This window comes from Chlorocebus sabaeus, chromosome 12 (genome assembly GCF_047675955.1).
Source record: "Chlorocebus sabaeus isolate Y175 chromosome 12, mChlSab1.0.hap1, whole genome shotgun sequence".
In the NCBI taxonomy this organism is placed as follows: domain Eukaryota; kingdom Metazoa; phylum Chordata; class Mammalia; order Primates; family Cercopithecidae; genus Chlorocebus; species Chlorocebus sabaeus.
Window position 1 is genome coordinate 4,974,678 of NC_132915.1, and position 24,263 is coordinate 4,998,940.

Genomic DNA, 24,263 nt, shown 5'->3' on the forward strand with positions numbered 1-24,263 from the left:
CCAACCAGCCAGGGGGTCGTCCAGTCGCCCTTACCTGGGGGGCCCTGGGGACCACACGGGAGTCTGAGGCCACCTGCCCTCCATCTCTGTCATAGCCCAACATGCTCTTGGGAGAGGCCTCTGCTGTGGGAACATCAGAAACGTTACTGGGGCTGAAGGAGGAGGAAGAGGCAGAGATGGCTCACAGCTGACCCAAAGCAGCCCAAAGTGATCCCACGGGAGTGCTGCCAGCCAGGCAGGACAACGGGAGTGGGCACTGGGAGGAGCCAGCTGTGGGTGCTCACAGCAGTTTTGGGAACTGAAAATACACCATGATGTCTTGGCCCTATGGCATTCTATGACAGATGCCCAATACACCTGGGCAAGAGAAGAGGCGTCAGCCCCGGGCACCCTCGTGCAGCCAGGCCTTCTGTGCACCCGAAGGCCAGCACCCTGTCTCGCCCCACCGTCTGATGTGAGAGGGTCTCACAACACAGATCAACGGGGCCGGGTTCCAGCCCTGCTCCCAGGATGTCTCAAAAACTGTCGCCCACTGCACCTGCAGCTGTTTCAGTGCTCACCGTCTAGGGAGCTATTTCTGACCAGCTTTCCCAGGGTTGCCGTGAAGAGGCAACCAGAAAAGCCAAGCAAGTTGACATGGGGGCCTCGCCTGAGCTGAGACCTTCATGTGACAAAAGAAACTCGTGGGCAGGCCAGGGCATGAGCCAGACCTATGGGTCGCGGGAAAGGTGGCGGGGCAGACGGAGTCTCTAGGGAGGTTGGGGCCGCCCACACACATACACGTCTCCTTTGCACACCCCACTGGAAACCCACAAGGGAACAACACCCAAATCAGATTCCCAAGGAGACCAAATCTAGTCCCTATCACGCGTCCCCAACCCATGGGCAACACCTGACTCCCCTCCTCACATCCCCGTGCCCACCTCCAGGGATAGGAGGCTCACTGTCAAACGCACTCTCTCCACTTCTAAATGGCTCCAACCGCCAGGAAAGGTCACTATTGCCAAACTAGAATCCGTCTCCTTGGAGCTTCCCCCATGAGTTCCGCACTTTGGAAAGAGCATGGACTTGGAGTACAAGTTATAACATTTGCAAGTTACTGAAGTTCAGTTTGCTCATCTGCCCAAGGGGCCCATGGGACGGACACATCTCACAGCACGAGGCCAAAGGAAGAGGAGCGCCACACACAGCCCAGCGTGGTAAGGGCTGGCACTCCAACACCACCTCTCGTTTCCACCCTTGTGTGAAGACACTCTTGCTTCTGCCCCGTCCCTCATCTTCCTCAGGCTAAACATCACCAGTTCCTTGAGTACACAGCATCTGACCCCAGTGCCAGCTGCCATAAGCCCTCTTAAAGTCTGGAAATAAACGTGGCCCGGGACTACAGGGTCCCACCTGCGGCTGATGTGCACTGAGGTTTCCGTGAGGAGGCTCATGGGAATCCTGATTCATATTGTGCCCATACCCCAAGAAAGCCTGGGCTGAGAAGGAAGCTCAGACCTCACAAGATCAGTCCAGCTCCCTTAGAAGGGACACTGAGGCAGGCAGATAATGAAATGAGAAGCAAAGCAAAGGCGTTTCCACAGAGACGCAGTGGCAGCCAGGAGCCACAAGGGAAAGCACCTGCACCAGGTCTTCAGGGATTGCCCTGGCCTCTGGCGCTCCCAGCAGTCACAGTGCCCCCCACCGCACTGCTCGGCTTTAGCTGAAGTAAGCCTGGGTTTTTGTGGGCATCTTGTTACCTTGCTGAAGAAAAGCAAGGGCTGGGGTGGATCCACTGGAACGTGTGCAGACCCTCAGCCACTGAAGAGTCCAGGAACTGTGACAAGTCCCTGCAACATCCCAGCACCCACCAACCGGGGCTTTATCCATTTCTCCGGAGGACTTCCTCTCTCTGGAGTGTTAGCAGTGTTCCTGCTAGAACTCTGTAGGTTTTAATTAAGTCTGGGGCATCCAGTTTTTTGGCTTCTCTGGGCCACATTGGAAGATGAAGAATTGTCTTGGGCCATACATGAAATACACTAACAATAACTGATGAGCTTTAAAAAAAATTGCAAAAAAAAAGAAAAAGAAAAGCTCATAAGAAGCTTACCAATTTGTGCTGGGCCCATTCAAAGCCATCCTGGGCCACATGCAGCTCACGGGCCAGAGGCTGGATAAGCTTGAATTAAATCATGACGGGCTCCTGCTGTGTCTGGGCCCCACCCTAGATGCTAAAGGATCCCTTACAGATAAAAGGATCTTTAAGAAATGCTTTTATCTCTTAAAAGATGAAAGATGAGGATGTGGATGCAGAAGGTTCTGGGGCAAGGAAGCTGGGCAGCACCTTGCGAACGCAGGGTTCAGCAGGAAGCTGTTACCTGTCATTGACGAAGATGTGCCCTGCTCCATCACAGCCCCTCGAGTGGGGGCCAGTTCTGACTTTTCCACCTGGAGAAAGAAACACAAAAAGAGAAGAGCTGTGAGACTCACACGTCAGCATCTCAGCAGTTGTATCTGCAAATCCACTCCCCTCGTCTCAAGCTGCCCCTGGCCTGTCCCAGCCCCTCTGTGTGCATGGATGGGGCTGTGTCACCTGACACTGCACTAGCATGACCCCAAACAGGGGCCACTTGTTGCAAAACATGCACGGGTGAGTCAGACACACATGGGTGGGACACCAAGAGAAGGACAGGCCCTGAGTGAGGGTGGCTCTGCATAGTCGAGATGCCTGCCCACCCCCGGGCTCGCGCCTGGGCTCCAGCCCCTGACCCAGGGCGGTGTCTCTGGGACAAGGCAGTTACTCACCAAGGGCTGGGGCAGCTGGGCACGCCCGGCAACCGCCTCATTAGGCGCTGGGGGCAGGGCCAGGTCCCCCCCGCAGACCTCTGAGCGGGGCTGGTCCCCTCTCAGGGGCTCCAGGGTGAAATCTCTGTCGCCCACCTCCACAGGGGTCCCGGCTGAGGCTGAGGAGGTGGGCACGTGCTCCTGGTAGAGCAGAGTCCGCAGCTTCTCGTCCAGGCTCTTGATGGTGCTGTCCACAAAGCCCACCCTGGGGGGCGGCCCTTCCCCATCAGACTCCAGGGCCGAGGGTGGCTGTGGGGGGACGGTGGGTCCCAGGGGTGGGCTTGGGAGCTGAGAAGTAGCCAGGCTGACAGCCCCCACTGAGGCAGGAAGCAGGGGAGTGGGCTGACCCAAGGCGGGCTGTGGGGTCCCGCTGTGGGGGCTGGGCTCAGGTGCAGGAGCTGGCAGGGGCTCCCCTAGGGCACTGGCCTCCCTGGTTGAGGCGGCCTCTGCAGCTGGAGCGCAAGGTCCTAGGCCCACCACGACGGGCTGCACAGCAAGTGGGGCCTCGTGAGTCTCCACTAGTGGCTGAGAAGTCTCGAGCTCACTGGTCGGCCCCTGAGGGGTCCCTGGACCCCCTGCCTGGATGGCAGTTCCTGATGCTGGCTCTGGCATGGTGCTGGTGGCTGAAGCTGCTCCATCTTGGGGCAGAGCAGTCACAGGAGGGGAGGAGGGGGCCAAAGGGGCTGGGGGTCCCCCAGGAGGGTTGCTGGGGCCCGCCTGGCTCAGGAGCTGCTGACCGGCTAGAAAGCCGGGTTGTTCCTTTGAGGACAGCTGGTCTTTATAGGGCGCTGGATCTAGAAGAAATGGGGAAAATGCCTTTGTACCAGGGTACTCCAGTTCCTATCTACCTGTCTCTTCCCTGGCTAAAAAGATGCCTTATACGGCCTGGCCATGGCCCCAGCGTGCTGGTCTTCTCTGTTTCCTGACACACCAGGCTCCTGCCTGCCTGCAGCTCAGCCCAGCTCCGGCTGCTGCTTCCTGTAACCCCTCCCACAGGTCGCTGAGCCACCAGCTTCACAACTCCAGGTCCCGGTTCCCACAGTGTCCCTTGCAGCTGAACCAGCACCACCCTTCCTTCTGTGTCCTCTGCAGCATGTGACCATCAGCTGCAGCTGTTGCCTGTCATCTGTCTGTCACCCGCGCGGACAGCTCCGGAAAGATACGGCTCTTGTCTATCTTGCACTGGACAGAAGTTATTCAATGAAATTTAAAAATTAGAGTTTAAGTAGTGAGCTGTACACACTTCCATGCCCAGGAGTGCGCAGGAGCCTGGAGCCTTCAGATTCAGACCCCCAGTCTTCGGTATGGTCAGAAGCGCAGCCAGGGCTGGTCAGTGACCTTGTAGGAGGAATCCAGAACCCCACAGTGCCTTGTGCAGGAGCTCACGGAGCCTCCACCAGGCTCACAAGGACTGCAGGCATCTGAGAGGTGGCAGGACAGTGTTTCTCAAACTTAATTGGCCTTGGAGCCCAGTTTTCCTTACTTGCAACCCAACCTTTTTGTTGTTGTTGTTTTTGGAGACGGTCTGGGCTCTGTCACCCAGGCTGGAGTGCCGTAACGCAGTCTCACCTCACTGCAACCTCTGCCTCCCGGGCTCAAGCAATCCTCCCACCTCAGCCTCCCTTGTAGCTGGGACCACAGCTGGATAATTTTTGTTTTTCATATGAGACTGGCTTTCACCATGTTGCCCAGGCTGGTCTTGAACTCCTGGGCTCAAGCAATCCGCTGGCCTCAGCCTCCCAAAGTGTTGGGATTACAGGCTTGAGCCCCCATGCCCAGTCCACTTTGTCTTTTTAAAACACACAAAGAAAATGCACACAAAAAAAGAAAACTGTTTAAAAAATAAAAGGTAAGAATGGGGAGATTACTAGGGCCCTGATGCCCTCCCTTGTGCCCCCAGACTCCCCTGGCCCCCATCCCCGGCCTGGCCCAACAAAGGTAAACTAATTTGACAAGCATTTCCTCCACTGCTCTTCTTTCCGACCTTACCATTTGTCTCTCTAAACACCATGGTCCAGGGCTGCATGTTCTATCAATGGAATGGTACTCTATTCTCTGGTGCCTGGGCTCTCTCACCTGTGTGTGTGAGATGTGTCCTTGTTGTGTTTGCACAACTGCACCACGATGCACACATCCATTCTGTGCTGGTGCTGGCTGGGCTGTGGCCGGGTGGGACCACGACTAAAACTGAGGCACAGTGTGCGCGGGCCCATGTCCCGTCAGGCACACGCCAGTGGGGAGCTGCTGGTCACTGATCCCCTTTAGCCTTATGTAGGGGTGCTAAGCTGCTTCCCCAAGCGGAGTCAATGCCCCCACCATCGGCAGCCTCTGAGCACCCCTAGGACCGTGTGATGGCGTCTCATTGTGGTTCATTATTGTTTTTAATTGTGGAAAAAACATTGAAGATGAGATCTGCTGTCTTAACACATTTTTAAAAGCACGATACTCTATTATAGCTATAGGCACGATGTTGTGTGTCAAAGCTCTAGAGCCTCCTCAGCTTATACAACTGAAACTTTTATGTCCACTGAACTTGGTAACTCCGCTTCCCTCTCCCTCCAGCCGCTGGCAACTTCTATTCTGCTCTCTGGTTTGACTGTTTTTGGCTTTGACTGTTCTAGATACCGCACATGAGAGGAATGAATCATGTAGTCTTTCTGTGCCTGGCTTATTTCACATAGCATAATGTCCTGCAGGTTCATCCATGTCGTCGCAAATGGCAGTTTCCTTGTTTCCGTGGTTAAATAGTACTCCACTGTGCAAACACATCACGTTTTCTTTATCCATTCCTCTGTCAATAGACACTTAGGTTGTTTCCATATCTTGGCTATTGTGAATAACGCTGCAGTGAACACAGGAGAGCAGATACTTCTTCCAAACCTTGTTTTCAATTATCTTGAATATATACCCAGCAGTGGGATTGATGGATCATATGGCAGTTCTATCTTAATTTTTTGAGGAAGGTCCACATTGTTTTCCATAATGGCTGTACTAATTTATACCACACTGCGCAAAGGTGCCCTGTCTCCACATCCTAGCCAATACTTGCTGTCCTTTGTTTTTGAGAGCAGCCATCTTAACAGGTGTGAGGTGATAGCTCAGTGTGGTTTTGATTTGCATTTTCCTGATAATATCTAATTCAATCGAGTACCTTCTCCTGTGTTCACTGGCCATCTGGGTATCTTCTTTCAGGGCACACCTGTTCAAGTCTCTTTCCTGCTTTTCTACAGAGCTGTCATTCTTTTCTTTTTAATTTGTGGTTCTTCATGGACGCTGGGTAGAGAATTGTTTGGGGGCAATCTGTACTACAGACATCTCTCGCTCTGTGACTTGCCTATGGGCTCGATTAGTGGTGTCTTTTGATGAACAACAGTTCTTGATTTTAATACAGTCAAATTTAACCAATTTTTAGCCAGTCTTTCCCACTTGCATATTTTGTGGAACTTGAACATGTATATTCTACGTGGGGGCCATAATGATACTGCCTCTTATTACTTCTAGGAACTTTACTGTTTTCCCTCTTAGAGATTCACAAGCCACTTGTTACTGAGTTTTGTGTGTGGTGTGAGGTCATCTCCCTGTGTGGACAGCCTACTGTCCCAACTCATTCTGTTGAGAAGACCATCCTGTTTCCACTGCCTGGCAATCAGACCTTTCTTGTCAACCACGTGTCCAAAGATGTGGGCCTGCTTCTGAGCTGTCTTGACTCCATTGCTCAATGTCTCTGTCCTTGTTCTAGGACCAGACTGTCTCTGTGACTCCAGGTTTACACGAGTCACAACATCTAGGAGAATGATATCCTTCCCCTAGAAGCTGTCTTGGTTTTGACTGGCTTTTGCATTTCTATAAAGAGTATATAATCAGCTTGTTGATGCTTATTTAGAAATGGTTAGAATCTGAATCTACAGACCTAGTTGGGAAGAAGTTTTTATAATACTGAATCTTCCAGTCCATGAATATGGTACATATCTTCCTACTCATTTCTTTTTAAAATTTCTCTCAGTGTTTTATAGTTTTTGGTATACAGATCTTACATACTTTTTGTTAGACTCATACACTGGTGTTTGGCATTTTTGTGTTAATATAAATTGAATTTTTTCAATATTCCTTATTTTCTGATTGTTGTTGGTATACAGAAAGATAACTGCAGCCTGTAGCTACTTCACTAACTTATTAATTCTAATTTATCTGCAAATTTAAATCTCTATGTATATAATCATGTTATCAGCAAACAGTGATAGTTTTATTTCTTCCTTTCCAATCCTTATCACTTTTTAAACCAGTAATTGCTTTAATACTATTAGATATTGAGGCAAAATGACAAAATTACAGTGTTACCAAAAGGCCACGATTATTTCTACTTCAAAATAGAAAGAGTTTTAGCAAATGTATTCCTTGGAAATAACTGCTATTTAGCCCAATAATTTTATAGGTAGAGCTTCTGAGTCCAAGAAGAGTTATCTTGTTCTGTCCAAATTTTTAACAAAAAATAGTAATGCTAAAAGGAATATTACCTTTTATGTAACACTATATAGCATTATATTGATCAGAACAATCATTCAGCTGAGTGTCTACTATGTGGCATACATTATGTATTTATTTCCATTTACAAAGTAGTTGATATTGGAGTAGATAATAGAAAAACACCAACCTCAAGTTGGTATCAACTCAAATAAGCAAACATTTTCTTTGGAAGACCTTGTTTAGAAATAAATAGCATTTTCTTTAAAAGAAAAATAAAGTGATTGTGACACCACCATGACACTTCCTTATATATACTTACAAAAAGTGGTCAGGGCATTGGCTCTTAAATTGGGCTGCAGGTTGGATCTCACCCCCAGAAATCCAGATTTAGCTGCATGAGGCAGGGCCTGGGCTTCTTCAATCCTATTGCTTTCCCTTCTTTTTCTTTCTCCCTTTTTACCTCTGCCCCTTCCTTCCTCCCCTGCCCACCAACCCCCACCGCCCCCTACAATATGTAGGACACAGGTTACTGACTAGAAGTGGTGAGAATGGGCATCCTTATCTTGTTCCCCATCTCAAAGAGAAAGCATTCCACATTTCACCATTAAGAATATTTGTTTTTTTTTTTTTTTGTAAAAATAGAATTTCCCATCTATTGGGACATAGTGAATAAATTGTTTATTCAAATTAAGTTAAACCAACCTTGCATTCTGAAATCACTGCACCTTAGTAACTTGTCATACATACTCTTTTCATGTATCACTAGATTTAATTTGCTACTATTTTGTTTAGTATTTTTGCAAGTGCTGATGGGACAGGGAGAGACTGACCTGTTATCTTCCTATTTTATAATGTTCTCAGTCAGATTTTTGTGTGAGTTATGCTAGTTTGATAAAACAAGCTTCTTTGTTCTCTGGACATGTTGGGTTAGATCAGAATTATTTCTTAAGTATCTGTGGTAAAGCTATCAAGTTGAAACTTTTCCTTATAGCAAGGTTTTCTTCCCCTTATACACACCTGTGTGTGTGGACACTCACTTAGATGGAGGCCAAGGCGTCCAAACTTATGTGCCTGATTTCTTTCTCACTGCCTGTTCTTCAACTATGATTTCTCTTTCCCTAACATTTGAGTGAGTCCATCTTTCTCATTATTGTGAACATTTCTTTTTTTGTTGTTTTTTTTTTAAACTATGCAGCATCCATTTGCTTCCTTGCTGGGTAGTGCCACTCCGAATTTCCTCCTGGGAACAACTGTCACCTACTTTAACTCCAGGGCTGTGCCTGCAATTTGGGCACAAGTCAGCGTGGATTCCAGTCACTAGCCACGACTGCTTTAGAGAATGTGTCCTTGTTCTGCATAATGGGAGTCAGGGCCAGATGTATGAAACCTTTTGAAAAGGGTCTCTATTTTCTGCCCGCACTTGAACCTGAAAGACTATACACTCTGAGTTGTTCCAGCAATCTTGCCACCAGGAAGGGTAGACATGAGAAGGCTTCTAATGACTGATTTGACATTTTAATGCTTATAGCGCTTTTCAGATTTTCTATTTCTTCTTCAATAAGTTTGGTAAGTTGTAGTTCCCTAAGACACAATCCAAAGAAATTTTCACATTCTTATATTTGTCTTAATGTTTATAGGATTGTAGCAGTGTCCCCTACCTTTTCATCCCTAATATTGATTACGTATGTATTTTCTCTCTCTCTCCTTTAGTCAGTCTCATCACAGGGGGCTTACTGATGCTATGAGCCTTTTCAAAGAACCATTGCTAAGCTCTGTGGATACTCTATTGTATATTTGTTTACTATTTCATTAATTTATGTTCTTATCTATTTTACTTTCTCCTTTATTTGGGTTCCATTTTCTCTTTTGCTAACTTTTTGCAGTAAATACTTTTATTACTATCAGATTTTTCTCCTGTGCAATATATGCATTTAAAGGCTACAAAGTTTCTGCTCAATATGCTGTAACTGCATCTCACAAATTTTGGTATGTAATATTTTCATTAGCATGATGTTCTTATCATTCAGAATGTTTTATTAGTTTCCATTGTAATTCCTTCTTTGCCTAATGAGATATTTATAAATGCACTGCTTTAACTATCAAATGTGGATATTTTCTAGTTATCTTCTAGTTAATGAGTTCGGGTTTACTTCCAACTTTAATCAAAAGCATGCATCAAGTGATTTTGATTCTTTGAAACTTGTTGAGATTTGTTTTGGGTCTGCGTAAGGTTAAAAATTAAACCTTAAAAATTAAATTACGCTGTGTGCATGAAAAAATAGTGTATTCTTCAGCTGCTGAGTACAGTGTCCTGTATATATAAGATACTAATTCTGTGGTTGAAATTTTCTCTATCCCTACTGAGTGTCTCCCTATTCCAAAAGTTGAAATATCCCATGAGGACTGTAAATTGCTCCATTTGTTTTAGTTGTGTTAATTTTTACTTTATGCATTTTGAGGCTTTATTACTAAACGTAAGCAAACATTAAATTATTGTATCCTCCTGGCCAGCTGAGTCTTTCACCATTACGTTTTTGCCTTAAAATCTACATTGATATAAAAATATAGACATTAGCTTTCCCTAGGTTAGTATTTGTGTACTCTTTCCTTTTTTTTTTTTTTACTTTTAATATTTTTATACTGTTATGTTTTAGTCTGTTGTGTTTTTTTTCACTTTTGAGAATCTTTGAGATTCAGTCCATTTACATTTAATTACTGATCTACTTGGGTTAAAACTAGCATCTTACTAAAGATTTCTATGTGTTCTCCATGTTCAGTGTTTCTGTTTCTTTCCTTCCTTGCCATATTTTAAAAAACTCCTTCCCCGCCTGCCCCCTCCACCGCAAGTGTGGAGGTTATCTGCTATTCTACGAGTCTCACAGGGGTTACTCTAGAGACTATCATGTGCATTCTTGATTTGGCTCTCTGCCCAGGCAACATGGAATCTTGGAGCCCTTTAAGTGCATTTCCTGCCTCCTGATAAATATGCCCCATTTTCATGCATTTTAACATACCAAACATTTTAAACCTCAAGACATTATTTTTTACATCCAGTCAAAATTCACTTAGATGTACTCATACAATTATAATTCCATCAGTTTTTGTTCCTACCTGCATTCTGGTCTTTCATCTGCAGTCACTGTTCTTCTGTCTGAAAATATTCCCTTTAGTATTTCTTTAATTGAGCTGTGAAGGTGATGACTGCTTTTCTCTTCATTTCATCGTCACGGAAGTCAGATCCTTTCACCAATATTTGAGGTTGGGGCTTATTTCCTTCAGCACTGCGAGGATAGCACTATCCCTTGTCCACTGGCATATGTTGTCTGTACTGAGACAGGGGCTTCCAAACCTTTAAAGGACCTGTTTTTTCTTTGGCATCCTTTGAATTTTCCCATGTGCCTTTGGTTTTCAGCACTTTATGATATATGTAAGTGCGGATTTATTTTTTAACTTACAGAGTTTGGAAGTTTCTTGAATTAGTGGTTTCAAGCCTTCCAATTCTCTGCATTATCTCTTCAAACTTGTTTTTGCCGCATTCTCTTGCTTTCTGGGACTCCGATTACATGATGTGTTTGACCATCTCACTGTAACCTCTATATTTTTAGCACCTCTTTTCTATTTTCTACTGTTTTCATTATCCTTATTTTACTTTAGTTTCTTTAGAGCTACGTATTTAGCTTGCTGATTCTCTCTCTGGCAGTGTACAAACCATCCTCTGATGTCTTAATTTTAACTAATGTATTTTTCAGTTCTACAACTTCCATTTAGCTCTTTTTTTGGGGGGGGGTGGGCATAGTTTCTAATTCTTTGACAAAAATTTCAATCTAGTCATTTGTCTCTTTTAATGCAGTAGGCAAACTTAATTCTCAGTCTGATAACTCCACCATCAGGAACCTCTGCTGGCATGCTCTGTTACTGCTGTTTGGATCTTAATAGCTTTATTTACATGTAATTGCTACAGTAAGTTGCACATATCTAAGTTTTGACACAGGCATATAAGTAAAATCGTGACAATCAATCCAATGAACATAGTCATCACCCTCCTGGATGTTTCCTTGTGAACCTTGTATCCGTTCTTCCCTCTCCTTTCCTGCCACGCCTTTGTTCCCAACTACTGATCTGCTTTCAGCCACCACAAATAACTGTGCATTTTCTAGAATTTTATATACATCCAGTCACATGGCAAGCATTCTTTCTTGTGCTCATTCAGCATAATTATTCTGAAAATCATCCATGCTGCAATGGGTATCAACAATTGATTCCTTTTTACTGCAGAGTAGCATTACAGTGTATGAATAAACCACAAAGTGTTTCACAAAGGCAGGTGGAAAAATTCAAAGAATGTTAGAGAAAAAACAGGTTCTTTAAAGGTTTGGAAGATTCTGCCACAGTACAGACAACATATGCCGGTAGACAAGAAATAGTGCTGTCCTCACGGTGCTGAAGAAAATAAGCCCCAGCCTCAAATCCTGGGGAAAGGATCTGATTTCAATGAAGATGAAATTAACACAAAAGCATTCATCAGCTACACATTTCAACTCAAGAAATGTGGAGGATGGACACCTGAGCCGTTTCCAGGTCTTGGCTATGATCAATAATGCTGCTATGAACATTCCTTTGCAGTGTACAGGCATCTGTTTTAACTGATTTTGCTTAAGTACACAGAAGTAAAATGGCTGCATCACATGGTTATCTGCACATTTACTTTTAAAAGAAATTACCAAACTGTTTTCCAAAGTGGCTGTAGCATTTCATATAGTGCATAAGAGCTCTAGCTCCTCCATGGCCTCGCCAACACGTGATCTCTTAAAGTTTAGTTATTTTAATAGGTGTCTCGTGGTATTAATTTGCTTAACCATCTTTTCATACACCCCTTTGGCATCCACATAATCTTTGGTGAAGCATCTGTACCAACCTTTTCATTAGATCGTTTATTTTCTTACCATTGTCTTTTGAGAGTTCCTGATATTATCTGGATACGAGACCTTTATCACATATATGCTTGGAAAATATTTTTTCCTAGTCTCTAGCCTATGTTTTCATTCCTTTTGTGTCTGTCAAAGAGTAGATAGTTTAAACTTTCATGAATTCAGTTTACTAATTTTTTGTTTTACAGATCATGCTTTGATGTTGTATCTTATCTCTGCTGACCCAAGCTTACACAAATTTTCTCCTAGGTCTTCTACTGTAAGTTTCATAGTCTTCAGTGTTACATTTAGTTCTCCATTCTATTTTGAGTAGATTTTTGTATATAGCATGCAGTATGAATAAATTTTTTTTTTTTAATAAGGATGATCAACTGTTCTCAGACTGAAAAGATTATCCTCTCTTCCCTGAAAGTCATTTAAATGTTTATCAAAAACCAAGCATCTGTAGGTTGTAGTGGGTTGATTTCCAGACTATTTCATTTTGTTGATCTGTCTTTGCATCAATACCACATTGTCTTGATTACTGTAATTTTATAATAATTATTGAAATCTGGCATTGTTAGTTCTCTGATTTAGTTCTGTTTCCAATTTTCCATGTCCTTTGTGTTTTCATGTGAAATCCAGAGCTGGCTTCTCAGTTTCTACAAAGACTGCTGGTCTTCTGACTGCAGCTCATTGGCTCTGTAGGTCAATTTAGGGAGAATGAGCACTGTAACAATACTGTGTCTTCTGACCCATGAACAGGGCACTTGTTTGGATCTTCTTTAATTTCCGTTAGCACTGTTCTGCAGTTTTCACTGTACAGATCTTGCACATATTGTCAGGTTTTAACCCTAAATAATCCATACACAAATAATTTTTTAGAATTTCAATCTTTGATTGTTGTTAGCATACAGAAATACAACTGCTTTTCATATATTGATCACATATCTCACCACCCAGCTCACTTATTGATTCTAGTTGTGATGGGGATTCCATTTGTTTTTCTACACAAACATGTTTTCTGTAAATAAAGACGGGTTTAGTTCTTCCTTTTCAACCCCGATGTGTTTTACGCCCCTTTCTTATGAACTGCCCAGAAGCTCCAGGTGGATGAAGAGAGGTGGAAGAACAGACATCCTCACCTAGTTCCCGATCTTTGGGGATGCTTTTCAGCTGTTCAACATTAAGTACGATGTTGCCTGTAGGATTCTGTATATTCCCTTCATCAGGCTGAGGAAGTTCCTTTCAATTCCAAGTCTTCTGAGGATGTTTACAATTGTTGGGTTTTGTCAACCGCTTTTTCTGCATTTATTGAGACAACCATATGAATTTTGTTTTGTAGTTAATCAGTATGGTGAATTACACTTCCATAGCTTTTTGAACATATGAACTACAGTTATAGTAACTGTCTTAATGTGCTTGTCCGCTAATCCTAATGTCTGTATCAGTTATGGTTTGGTTTAGAAGGTTGCATTTTTCTTATGTTGTCCTGTCTCATAATTTGGACTGGATGCCAGATGATGTAAAATATACCATATTGGGTGCTGGATGAATTTGTATTCCCATAAACATTCTTGAAGTGTGTTGTGGGATGCAGTTAAGTTACTCTGAAACAATCTGATTTTCTCAGATCCTGCTCTTAAGATCTGACAGGTGAGATAAGAGAAGCACTTAGTCTAGGGCTAATTATCCTCTAGGACTGAGGCAAGCTCCTTTTTCGTACTGTACCCAAAACCCCTTGAATTATAAGGCTTTCCAGCTGGCTGGCAGCAACAGACATCCCCAAGCCTGTGTGAGTTCCCAAGTCCAATGCCTCTGATCCTTCATGGTGGGCCACTCCTCGGCCTGGGTGAGTTTCCTCACACACAGTGTTCTGCTAAATCATCCAGGGGAATCACCCGTTATCTTCAGACTCTTCTCCCCGCAGCTCTCTCCTCTCCAGAACTCCGCCTTGGAAATTCTTGACATTTGGGTCTCTCCACACTCTCAGCTTGGCCTCCTCACTCCACAATCTCCCAAGCTCGGCCTGGGCTCTTCCTTCCCCGCTCTGGAACAGAGACTTTTTCAAGGCAGTGGGCTGAGATTAACTGTAGTGACTCTTTTCAGTCTTGCAGGATCCTTCACTGACTGATGTTCAAAGCCTTGAAAAAAACATTGTTATATACATTTTGAATGCTTTTTAAGTTGTTTTCTGAAGGAAAACAAATCTAGAGCCTATTATTCCATCTTGGCCTAAAGCAGAAGTATGAGGGCCCTTTTTATTGTTGATGGTTTCTGCTGCTTTTCCTTTATGCTATCTCATCGCTGTCTCATTATCTGCCTGGTCCTCTTTTTCAACACATGTAAACTTAAAAGAACTTTAAAACTTACCATACAGTAACATTAACTTCTTCTTTATGGGTAGGGTTCTATGAGTTTTGACACACATGTATCCATTTAGTTGCCACCACAATCAGGATAGAAAACAATCCCATCATCCCAAAACACCTCCTTGCATGTTCGCTGTATAGGAACACTCTCGTAATCTCTGGTAAGCACTGACCCTGTTCCTTATTATAGTTTAGCTTTTTAAAAATGTCATTATAAATGGAATTATACAGCACAAAGCCTTTGGAGATTGGCCTATTTCACTCAGTTTAAGGCCTTTGAGGTTCACCCATGTTGATCAATTTACCAATGATATATTGCTTTTTCAAAGTACCATAGTTTTTATCTATTTACTCACTGCAGGAAAACTGGGTTATTTCCATTTTCGGCAATTGGGTAATTATGAGTAAAACTATAATTGTTCATACGTCGGTGTTTAAGTGAATGTAAGTTTTCATTTTTCTAGGGTTAAAAACTGAGTAAAATTGCTATAATATATGGTAAGTGTATCTTTTATAATAAACTGACTAGCTGTCTTCTAGAATGGCTGTATCATTTTACATCCCCCCAGAAATGTATGAGTTCCAGCTGTTCCACAGCCACACCCAGATTTGATGCACTCAGTCTAGTCATTCTAACAGGTGTCCAGTGATGCCTCCCTGTGGCTGCTTTAATTTACATTTCCCCAGGAGTCCATAATATTGAACAACTCTTCATGGACTTAATTGCCATCCTTATATCCTCTTTGGTGAAGTGTCTGGTCATCTGCTCAAGTGAGTTGCTCTTTTTTTTTTTTTTTTTTTTTTGAGATGGAGTCTAGCTCAGTCGCCCAGGCTGGAGTGCAGTGGCGCGATCTTGGCTCACTGCAATCTCTGCCTCCCGGGTTCAAGCAATTCTCTGCCTCAGCCTCCCGAGTAGCTGGGATTATAGGCGCCCACCACCACACCCGGCTAACTTTTGTATTTTTAGTAGAGACAGGGTTTCACCATCTTGGCCAGGCTGGTCTTGAACTCCTGACCTCATGATCCACCCGCCTCGGCCTCCCAAAGTGCTGGGATTACAGGCGTGCGCCACTGCGCCCAGCCGAGTTGCTCCTTTTTTTAATGCTCATTTTACTGTTGAGTTTTGAGAATTCTTTACATACGCCTGGCACAGACACCATGTTGGATATGTGATTTGCCATTATTGGCTACCAGTCTGTGGCTTGTCTTTTCATTCTCTTCACAGTAGTTTTCACAGAGCAAGATATTTTAATTTTGACATTGTATCCATTTTTTCTTTTATACACCATATTTTTGGTGTCAGGTCTAAGAACTCCTGCCTGGCACAGATCAAAAAAGATTTTTCTCCAATGTTTCCCTGTGAAAGTTATACAGTTTTTGCATTTTACATTTGATCCACTTTGAATTAAGTTTTGAGTAAAATGTGAGGCTTAAAGGTTCATTTTTTTGCATAAGGATGACCAATTGTTCCAACATCTATTGAAAAGATTATCTTTTCTTGGATTGCTTTTGCATCTTTCTCAAAAAAATCAAATGGCCATATTTGTGTGGGTCTATTTCTGGGCTCATTCTGTTCCACCGATCTGTGTACCAATCCCTTTGCCAATATTATACTGTCTAGATTACTATAACTTCATAGTAATCTTAATATTCAGTAATGTGATCCCTCTAACTTGATTCTCCATTTTCAAAATCATTTTAGCCATTTCTACGTCCTTTGTACTTCCATATACATTTTAGAATGTCAATATCCACAAAAAGTAGTCTGCTTTAATTTTTGTTACTGCAATGCATCTACAGATCCAGTTGGGGAGAAGTGACAGTTTTACTATGTTGAGTCTTCCAATCCATAAACACAGTATGCTTCTCTAGTTAGGTAACCTTTGATTCATTTCATTAGTACTTTGTAGTTTTCAGCATACAGATTCTGCATATTTCATTAAATTTGGATCCATGTATATCCTTTTGTGGGGAGCTACTATAAATGGTAGAGCCTTCAAATTTTGGGTTTTCAATTGTTCACTGCCAGTATATAGAAATACTGAGGTATTTTTGTATGAGGACTGCGCATCCTATGGTATTGCTAAACTCACTTATTAGTTCTAGGAGTTGTTGCTGTAGAATCCATGTCGTCATCTACATACATATGAAATCATGTTATCTGCAAATAAGATAGTTTTATTTCTTTCTTTTTAATCCACATACCTTTCACTTCTGTTTCTTGCTTGTCTTTAAGTCTGGCTAAAACAGTTCAATGCTGAATAAGATACGTGAAAACATATTATTGCCTTGTTTCTCAATATTAGGGTGAACACATTTGGTCTAATATGCTGTAAACAGTGGGTTTTTATGTTGTGTGTGTGTGTGTGTTTTACATTAATCAGACTGAAGAAGTACCCTTATTTTCTTAGTTTGCTAAGAATTTTATATATATATATATATATTTTTTTTTTTTTTTAAAAGAAACCTGGGTCTTGCTATGTTGCCCAGGCTGGAATGCAGTGGCCATTCACAGGCACAATCTTAGCACACTGCAGCCTCGACCTCCTGGCCTCAAGTGATCCTCCTGCCTCAGCCTCCCAAGAAGCTACAACTATAGGCATGTGCAATTGTGCCTAGCTTGTTTGCCGAGGATTTTTGTCATGAATGGATGTTGTATTTAGTCAAATGATTCTGCTGTGTCAACTGTTATGATCATATGTTTCTTCCTTCTTTAGACTATTAATATGGTGGACTGACTCTTCAATATTGCTCTCCCAGCATATACCCACTTTCTCATGGCATACTGTCCTTTTAATATACTGCTGAATTTGACTTGCTAATATTTTGAGAATATTTGCCCTCTATGTTCATGAGACTTATTGGTCTATCATTCTGTTTTTTGGTACTGTCTTTGGCTGGTCCTAAAATCAGGGCAGTGCTGGCCTTGTAAAATGATTTGGGAAGTGTTCTTTTCTATTTTCTGGAAGAGATTTTGTGGAAGTGCTATTGGTGTTGAATCTCTTTTAAATGTCTGGCAGAAGTCACCAGTGAAATTATTTTGGCCTGGAGAATTCTTTTTGGGGAGATTTTAAACTACAAATTCATTATTAAAAGAATGAATTCAAAAATAGGTATAGGGCTATTCAGATTATCTATTCTATCTTAGATGACTTTTAGTAGTTTATGGCTTTTGAGGAATTAGTCTCTTTCACCTAAATTGTTTAATTTCTGTCTGTAGGCTTGTTCAGACTATTGCAGTATTATCTTTTTATCCTTTACAGTAATACTTCTTTTATTCCTGATATCGGTCTTTTATGTGTTTTCTTTAGTATTGGTATTTCGTTTTTTCCTTGCAGTCTTGCTAGAGGTTTATCATTTTATTAACTTCTAAAAAAATAAGTTTGTTTCATTGGTTTTTGCCTATGATTTTTGTTTTAGATACCATAGCTTTCTGCTCTTGTCTTTATTTTTTCATTATGCTTGCTTCAAGTTTATTTTCCTATAGGTTTTCCTTGTTTCTACCTAACGTAGAAGGTTGAGTTATTGACTTGAGTCCTCTTTTCTCATCTAAGCATTTTAGTGCTATAAATTTCCCTCTGAGTACTGCTTTAACTACATCCCACAAATTTATTATGCTGTATTTTCATTCTTGTTCATTTCAAATTGTTTTCCTTCCAACTTTTTCTCTTACCTGTAAATTATTTATAAGTGTTATTTAATTTTATATTACACTGTATAGGAGAACATACTTGACATAATTTCAATACTTTTAAATTTGTTAAGTTTTGTTTTATAACTCAGGCTATATTAACTGTTCTATACGTACTTGAAAAAACTGTATTCTGTTTTTGAGTGGAGTGTTCTATAAATGTCAATTAGGTCAAGTTAGTTGATAGTGTTTTCAGATCTTCTGTATTCTCGCTAATTTTCTATTAGTTCTATCTATTATTGAGAGCGCTGGAGTCTCCAACTATAGTGTGGATTTGTCTATTTCTGCTTTCAGTTCTGTTAGTTTTGAAGCTCTGCTATTAGGTGTGTATACATTTAGGGCTGTTGTGTCCTTTGATGAATTTATTCTTTATAAATATGTAATGTCAGCTGGGCACAGTGGCTCACTCCTATAATCCCAGCACTTTGGGAGGCCGAGGCGGGTGGATCATGAGGTCAAGAGTTGAGACCATCCTGGCCAACATGGTGAAACCTTGTCTCTACAAAAAAATACAAAATTAGCTGGGAATGGTGGTGTGTGCCTATAGTCCTAGGTACTTGGGAGGCTGAGGCAGGAGAATTGCCTGAACCCAGGGAGGCAGAGGTTGCAATGAGCCAAGATCACTCCACTGCACTCCAGCCTGGCAACAGAGTGAGACTCCATCTCAAAAACTAAGTAAGTAAATAAATAAATAAAGTCTCTTTTTAACCCTGGTAATTTCTTTGCTCTGAAGTCTATTTTGTCAGAAATTAAAACAGGCACTCCAGCATTCTTCTGATTTGTGTTTGCATGGGCTATCTTTTACCATCCTTTTTCTTTTGACCTTTCAGTTCATCAGTATCGTTGTATTTGAACTTTCTAGTAGATAGCATATACTTAGCTCAAGTTGTTTGGTTTTTAAATTTAATCCATTCTCATAATTACTTTTTTTAATTGATGTGTTAAAACTGTTACCTTGAGGTTAATTATCAGTATGTTTAGATTAAGGTCTGCCATTTTATTGTTTGTTTTCTGGGTTTTTTTCTCTCAGTTTTTTAATTAAAAATTATTTTATTTCTCTTCTCATTTCCTCTTTCGGGTTATTTGAATTTTTGAGACAGAGTTTCACTCTTGCTGCCCAGGCTGGAGTGCAGTGGCGCGATCTCAGCTTACTGCAACCTCCACCTCCCGGGTTCAAGTGATTCTCCTGCCTCAGCTTTCTGAGTAGCTGGGACTACAGGCTTGTGCCACCACACCCAGTTAATTTTGTATTTTCATTAGAGACGGGGTTTCTCCATGTTGGTCAGGCCGGTCTCAAACTCCTAACCTCAGGTGATCCCCCCACCTTGGTCTCCCAAAGTGCTGGGATTACAGGCATGAGCCACCACGCTTGGCCTTTGAAGTTTTTTAGTTCATCTTATCTATTATGATTTTGCCTATACACATCTTTTTGTACAATTCTTTCAGTGGTTGCTCTAGGAATTCCAAAATATATACTTAACTTTTCACAGTCTACATGGAATTAGTAGTTTACCTTCCATTTGTCACACTAGTGGAATGGAAGGTTTAAAAAAAAAAAAAAAAGTATTAGTAGTCTATCACTTGAATTGGAATGTAGTAATGTATAGGTAACCTGCCATATCATAGTTGTGTTATATATTACATCTACATACATTGAAAGCTCTATCAAACATTGTTATAATCTTTTTTTTACTTCAATTGTCAGAAATGTTTTAAAGAACTCGAGGAGAAGGATAGTCTATTATATTTACAACTTCTGTTGCTCTTCCTTCAGCCCGGATATTCCAGGTTATCTCCTAGTCTCATTTCCTTTCTGCCTGAAGATCTTTAGTAATTCTAATTTTAGAGTAGATGTGCAGCCCATGTATTCCCTTGGTTTTCTTTATTTGAGAATGGCCTTACTTCAGCCTCATTCTTGAAGGGTATTTTCCCTGGAAACAGAATTCTGAATGGACAGTTTTTTCTTTCAACACTTTAAAAATGGCCTGCTGGGCCGGGCGCAGTGGCTCAAGCCTGTAATCCCAGCACTTTGGGAGGCCGAGACGGGCGGATCACGAGGTCAGGAGATCGAGACCATGCTGGCTAACACGGTGAAACCCCGTCTCTACTAAAAAAATACAAAAAACTAGCCGGGCGAGGTGGCGGGCGCCTGTAGACCCAGCTACTCGGCAGGATGAGGCAGGAGAATGGCGTAAACCCGGGAGGCGGAGCTTGCAGTGAGCTGAGATCCGGCCACTGCACCCCAGCCTGGGCGACAGAGCCAGACTCCGTCTCAAAAAAAAAAAAAAAAAAAAAAAAAAAAATGGCCTGCTGCTTTCTTCTGAACACCACACCTTCTGGTGAGAAATCTATAGTCATTCGAATCACTGTTCCAATCTAGGTAATGCATAATTTTGATCTGGCTGTCTTTACTTTTCAGCAGATTGATTTGCATTTAACCTATTTGGGGTTTGCTTAGCTTCTAGAATCTGTAGACTTATGTCTTTCACCGAACTTGGGAGATTTTTAGCATTATTTCTTCAAATATGTTTTCAGCACTACATTCTTTTTCTTTTCCTTTTGAGACTCTAATTAGACACACAAGTTAGCCCTTTAGTTATTGTTCCACAGTTCCTTGAAGCTCTGTTTATTTTTTTCTATCTTTCTCCCCTGTTTTCCAGTTGGACGATTTCAGGTATTTTAACTTTCAATGTTAAAAATTCCATTTGTTTCTTCTTTGCATCTTCTGTTTCTTTGCAGATACTTTCTACTTTATCATTTGTTTCAAGAATGTTTGTCACTGCTTTTTCAGTTATATTTATAACAGTTACTTTAAAGTTTTTGTCAGATCATCCCAAAATCTACATCATCTTGTCACTGGCACCATGGCTATCTTTTTCCATGCAAGTTAACATTTTCATGGCTTTTCATTTGCCAAATTATTTCTAATTCTATTCTGAACATTTTCATGACATTAGGAAATCCTGAGACTTGTTCAAACCCTATGATGAACGTTAATATTTTTGCTTCAGTAGGCAATCAACCTAGTTAGATTCAGACTGCAAGTTGCAACCTGCCTTCTGTGGGCTGTGGTTACAGGTCAGTTCCACTTTTAATGCCTTCACAGTACTAATCGCATCTGAAACAGGTGTACTGGAACCTGGGCGAGGTCTACTCATTAGCTCAGTTGCCAAAGTTTCTTACATGCTATTAGGATCAGATGCATGCATACACAGGTTGGGGGTGAGCCCAAGAGTCCATAAACAACTACAGGGTTACTTTCCCAAACTCCTTTTCTGTGCTCTCCATGATACTTCCTGGTTCCCTAGGACTCACCTTTCCAAACCTCTGAACAGAAACCACCCAATTCTGTAACTGTGCCATGAATGACAAGGTGGCAAGAGGACAGAGAAAAAAAAAAATGCGACAGGTTTTGGTTCTGTGCTCCTAGAGCCCTGGCTTCCTCAAATAAAGAATGGTTCTCTGCTCTCACTATTTTGGCTCCTGCATGTTCCTGTTACCTGCTGCTCCTGTTACCTCCAGAACTGTCTGGGTGCTGGTGCAAGAGAAGGGGGGTGAGAAATGGGGAGGGGTTCTCTCTCTTCTCTGAGCTTTAGGAGTTGCCTTTCCTGGTCTGGGAGCTGGAACTACAGGAACTCTCCTGGAGGCTTTCCTGCCTGCACCAAAGCATTTGCTTCTGGTCCTTGGGCTGTACTTCGTTCAAACCAGGAAATATCAGAGGAAAACATTCAACTCACCAGCAGCTCAGTGGCACTTTGAATTCTGGGGTGTGTCCCCAATCTTCCCATTGCTAAAATTTTCCCAAGTACTCAGACAGCTATGCCACACATCTGTCCAGGATTTACAGTGCATTTCAGTGGAAAGAAAAATGAGTGTGTGTGCTTCCTCTACCTTACCCAGAACCCAACTCTTTGGTCATTTTTATTATGTGCCAGATATTATATTCACAAAATTGTTCATACAAGTCACGTGAGGCCCAGAATAATATTCCTTCCTGCAGAAAGGACTTTCGTGCACATGCCTGAACCCGCGGCACTCCAAGACCATCCTAATGAGGGGCTGAGATGCTCTGAGGTGGGCTCCTCTCTCTGCAGGCCTGTCTCCTTCCAGCTGGTCCCTCCTTCTCCAGAACAGCACTTCAGCAAGACGACCCTCAGGGCCCTGGACTCTATAAGCTCCCTTTCTCTAGCCTGCTGAGGCTGCTGAAGCCACACAGCCTCTTAGCCACCCCTGCAGGAATGAGAGATGCTCCCTGGGGAAAAGGAGCCAAAACTAGGTTCACATCCCTATGTCTCCATCCTTCCCTGGATCCCAGCCTAATAATTCTCCACTATGATCAGATTTCAAATGCCTTCACACAGATGACGTTTATCATTTTTTGGTTATTCTCAGTAGATGGTTAATCTAAATTAACAGATCTGCCACCAATTTTTCCTTTTTTTTTTTTAAATACAGAAAAAAACCAGCTCTAACAGGTTTCCTGAGGTCACTCAGTGCACAGATGAAGGAAAGAGGGTTTAACTTCTTTCTATGAACCATACTGTCCCCTAAACTTACACCACAGTGTCCCCTGCACCCCTACGTCACAGGAAAAATTAGCTCTTAGAAGGGTTTTTCTTATAATTGGGTGTGTATGTATTAAAATCCAGAAGTAATATATGAACATATACTTATTTAAAAATTCAATCTTCTCTCCGATTTCTCAGCCCAGGCTGGGCCCAAGCCTTTTACCTGAGGTTACCTTGTTTCAGCTCATTGCTTCGTTTGGATTTTGTTATTAGGCTGACCTGTCCCCCATGGGAACGAATCTCCAAAAGATAATGGGAGTCACTGGAAGCACATGATATGAAATTAAAAATGATTTACAGATATTTTTTATGAATGTGCCACAAGGTTATGTCAAGTTATATAATCAGTAACTCACCCCTGCCAACTGATAGGGAATTAAACCTTAAATTTGTTCAAGTGACTATTTTCAGCCTCCCAAAGGACCATCAAGATTTAACTGACAGCCCAAAGCACGGGCTTGTTGGCATCTGTACAGGCAGGTGCAGGTGCAGATCAATGCACAGTGATAAACGTCTGTGTGAACACTTTAAAATCAGAGTCTCAGCGCCAACAGGGACTTTCCCACCCCACCCCGCAAAGCAAGCAGAATCAGCAGAGGCGTGTCTGCTGCAGGTGTGCGGCGCAGAGGAAAGGGACAGGAGCAAGGAGTTGCCAGGTTAACACTGTGAAGGAAGGACAGTGGAGATCTTCAGCACACACCTGTGTGGCCATGAGAGCCACCTGCTTGGTGGGGTAACAGAGCAGACTCAAGCCTGGAGGCTGCTTTGACTGAGCTGATTTGGCAGAAAACAGGGACAGGAACACAGTCCCACAGGCTTCTCTGTGCCATGGGTGACAGGGCAGGGCGAGCCCCCTGCATGGCCCTGGGCACCGTGCACACACCGGCTGGGTCATGCACAGAAGGAGGCCTGCACGTGAAACAGGGAGGGGCTTGCGTGGGCGCGGGCTGCTCATACCTTGGCTGGCTTCTGGCGGCATGGAGCTGAGAGGAAGTGGGGGCGAAGATTCAGGGGCCTCGGGGGCGGGGTGCTCAGCCACCGGACAGATGATGAACCACCTCTTCCCGGTGTGCAAGACTGAAGGGCAGAACAGAAACAGCACGCTGAGTGAGCGAGCGTCTCCAGGCCGGTGTGACCCCCATCACCTGCACCAGACTTGCCACAGTGGGTCTGGGGAACTCCTTTACATTTATGGGATTTTCTCCAGGAAGGGTGTGGGCAGAGAACACTGTTCCCAGTCATTAATCCCCATCACTTCCCTCCATGAAGCAGGTAGTTCCCCAGGCTCCTTGGTAAAGAGGCCTTGGTGATTGGCTTCTGCCTGCTCTTCCCTCACACCAGAGGGCAAGAGGTGCACAGCCAACCTGGGGTGCCTCACTGGCAGCCCCTGAAGCTCCCAAGAGGACCCCTGGCATAGGCTTGGTTCCTGGGATGC

At 42.9% G+C, this 24,263-nt stretch overlaps 1 protein-coding gene across 14 annotated transcripts in view; it reads right to left on the reverse strand.

Annotated features, from left to right (window-relative positions):
• WNK2 (WNK lysine deficient protein kinase 2) overlaps positions 1–24,263 on the reverse strand; it is a 139,560-nt gene that overhangs the window by 27,875 nt on the left and 87,422 nt on the right. For 11 of the 14 annotated variants that reach the window (XM_073021439.1, XM_007969785.3, XM_007969784.3 and 8 more), the window contains exons 19-22: positions 23,786–23,905; positions 2,788–3,620; positions 2,361–2,430; positions 35–123 (exon numbers count right to left, since the gene is read on the reverse strand). In XM_073021439.1, coding sequence (XP_072877540.1) covers positions 35–123; positions 2,361–2,430; positions 2,788–3,620; positions 23,786–23,905 — 1,112 coding nt within the window. The remainder of the gene's footprint in view (positions 1–34; positions 124–2,360; positions 2,431–2,787; positions 3,621–23,785; positions 23,906–24,263) is intronic. The other 3 variants (XM_037998634.2, XM_037998633.2, XM_007969777.3) reach the window with 3 other exon arrangements.